Source organism: Limulus polyphemus, unplaced genomic scaffold (assembly GCF_000517525.1).
Source record: "Limulus polyphemus unplaced genomic scaffold, Limulus_polyphemus-2.1.2 Scaffold1371, whole genome shotgun sequence".
NCBI classification, from domain to species: domain Eukaryota; kingdom Metazoa; phylum Arthropoda; class Merostomata; order Xiphosura; family Limulidae; genus Limulus; species Limulus polyphemus.
The window spans coordinates 26,578-28,943 of NW_013666981.1; the positions used below are offsets into that span (position 1 = coordinate 26,578).

The 2,366-nt window shown below is 30.0% G+C and overlaps 1 protein-coding gene across 1 annotated transcript in view; it reads right to left on the reverse strand.

Annotated features, from left to right (window-relative positions):
• The window catches only part of LOC106463299 (solute carrier family 15 member 1-like), a gene marked incomplete at its 3' end in the record, with an annotated part of 32,129 nt that overhangs the window by 26,525 nt on the left and 3,238 nt on the right, over positions 1-2,366 (reverse strand). Inside the window, exon 3 of the mRNA XM_022390752.1 lies at positions 437-520. Coding sequence (XP_022246460.1) covers positions 437-520 — 84 coding nt within the window. The remainder of the gene's footprint in view (positions 1-436; positions 521-2,366) is intronic.

Here is a 2,366-nt window from a genome sequence, read left to right on the forward strand (position 1 = left end):
AATTAATACTAAAGCACTGTAACTTAATACAAGTCTTAACTGTATTTGTAATGAATACTAAAGCACTGTAACTTAATACAAGTCTTAACTGTATTTGTAATGAATACTAAAGTACTGTAACTTAATACATGTATTAACTGTATGTGTAATGAATACTAAAGTATTGTAACTTAATACAGGTATTAACTGTATGTGTAATGAATACTATAGCACTGTAACTTGATACAAGTCTTAACTGTATTTATAATTAATATGAAGCAATATTAGAACTTTCTGCTTTTTTAACTTGACAATAAGATAAGCTTAGTTAGACTATAGGATGTTTCATAAACCTATCTTTTTTTTTTAGATATAAAACGCCATTGATAAATAGAAAATAATATGAATATAACGAGTTTCTTTATTTGGACATTTACAAAAAGAGAAAACTACTTACGCCATTGGCAGAAAGTTGGGAATGGAAGCCAGGGCTAATATAATGTTACCCGATGCATACAATATAGAGATGTATAGAATCGTCCTATGGTAAAAGACAATTAAATGATCACATCAGAAAATCGAAAAAAAAATCATCATTTGCATTTTTCAAGCTTCTTATCAATACAATTAATAAACAGGTTATACGAATCAAAAAATTTTTAAACATTATTCTGTTTAAACCTTGTTTGTGTAAACAGTAAAGTAGAGGTTTTTATGACGTAATGTTGATGCCACTATTTTCTTCCAGCCAATATTAAAGTTGAAGGAACAAAAACAATTGTACGTTTCACAAAAACTTCATATATTTTGTGAAACGTACAATTGTTTTTTTGTTCTTTTATTCAGTTCTCCAATTATGGAGTTTCACCAAGTACCGACGGTTTCAAGTACCAATATTAAAACTTTTTTGTTCTTTTATTCAGTTCTCCAATTATGGAGTTTCACCAAGTACCGACGGTTTCTAGTACCAATATTAAAACTTGGTTTGTAGAATTATAATCCCGAAAAAACAACTTATATTTTACTTTCTTGAAAAGATATTAACATGAAATGAAAGCCAGTTAATGAGAAACGTGCAGTTCATAAGTAGAGAAGGACGGTTAACCAATCCTAGAAAAACTACAGAGTAGAAGTTCTCAACTAGTCCTTCTGCCGATGTATTGAGCTGAAATAATAAATATTACTCGGTACTTATAAACATCATTTTAGTTTCGGTTTCGCAAATCATCAAGCCCTCTATGAGATGAAATAGTAGGTGTTATCCATTAATTACACGAGCCATTTTCAATTGGCTAGGCGTGGTTTGGTGATTAGCATACTTGGACTGTGAATCCGGGAGTTGGTGGTTCCCGGCTTGTTGCTACAAGAGTGACAGTTACATCCTGCTATTCGATCCCACAAGAGTTAGAGTTGGTTGCTGTTGATTAGCTGCCTGCCTTTTAATTCGATCCCACAAGAGTTAGAGTTGGGTGCTGTTGATTAGCTGCCTGCCTTTTAATTCGATCCCACAAGAGTTAGAGTTGGGTGCTGTTGATTAGCTGCCTGTCTTTTAATTCGATCCCACAAGAGTTAGAGTTGGGTGCTGTTGATTAGCTGCCTGACTTTTAATTCGATCCCACAAGAGTTAGAGTTGGGTGCTGTTGATTAGCTGCCTGCCTTTTAATTCGATCCCACAAGAGTTAGAGTTGGTTGCTGTTGATTAGCTGCCTGCCTTTTAATCTTATTATTTCAAAATAAAGGATGTCTATGTGCAGATAAAATAAACATTATAAGATCTTTCTCTCGAATAATTATTTTCAGAAAGCTGCACTCAGTCACATTCTACTTTTATAGTTTCTCTATAACTTTTATAGTTTCTCTATACTTTTATAGTTTCTCTATACTTTTATAGTTTTTCTATACTTTTATAGTTTCTCTATACTTTATAGTTTCTCTATACTTTATATTTCTCTATACTTTTATAGTTTTTCTATACTTTATAGTTTTCTATACTTTATAGTTTCTCTATACTTTTATAGTTTTCTATACTATTATAGTTACTCTATACTTTATAGTTCTTCTATACTTTATAGTTTTCTATACTTTATAGTTTCTATACTTTATAGTTCTCTATACTTTATAGTTCTCTATACTTATAGTTCTCTATACTTTATAGTTCTCTATACTTTATAGTTCTCTATACTTTATAGTTCTCTATACTTTATAGTTTTCTATAATTTATAGTTTCTATACTTTATAGTTCTCTATACTTATAGTTCTCTATACTTTATATTTCTCTATAATTTATAGTTCTCTATACTTTATAGTTCTCTATACTTATAGTTCTCTATACTTTATATTTCTCTATAATTTATAGTTCTCTATACTTTATAGTTCTCTATACTTAT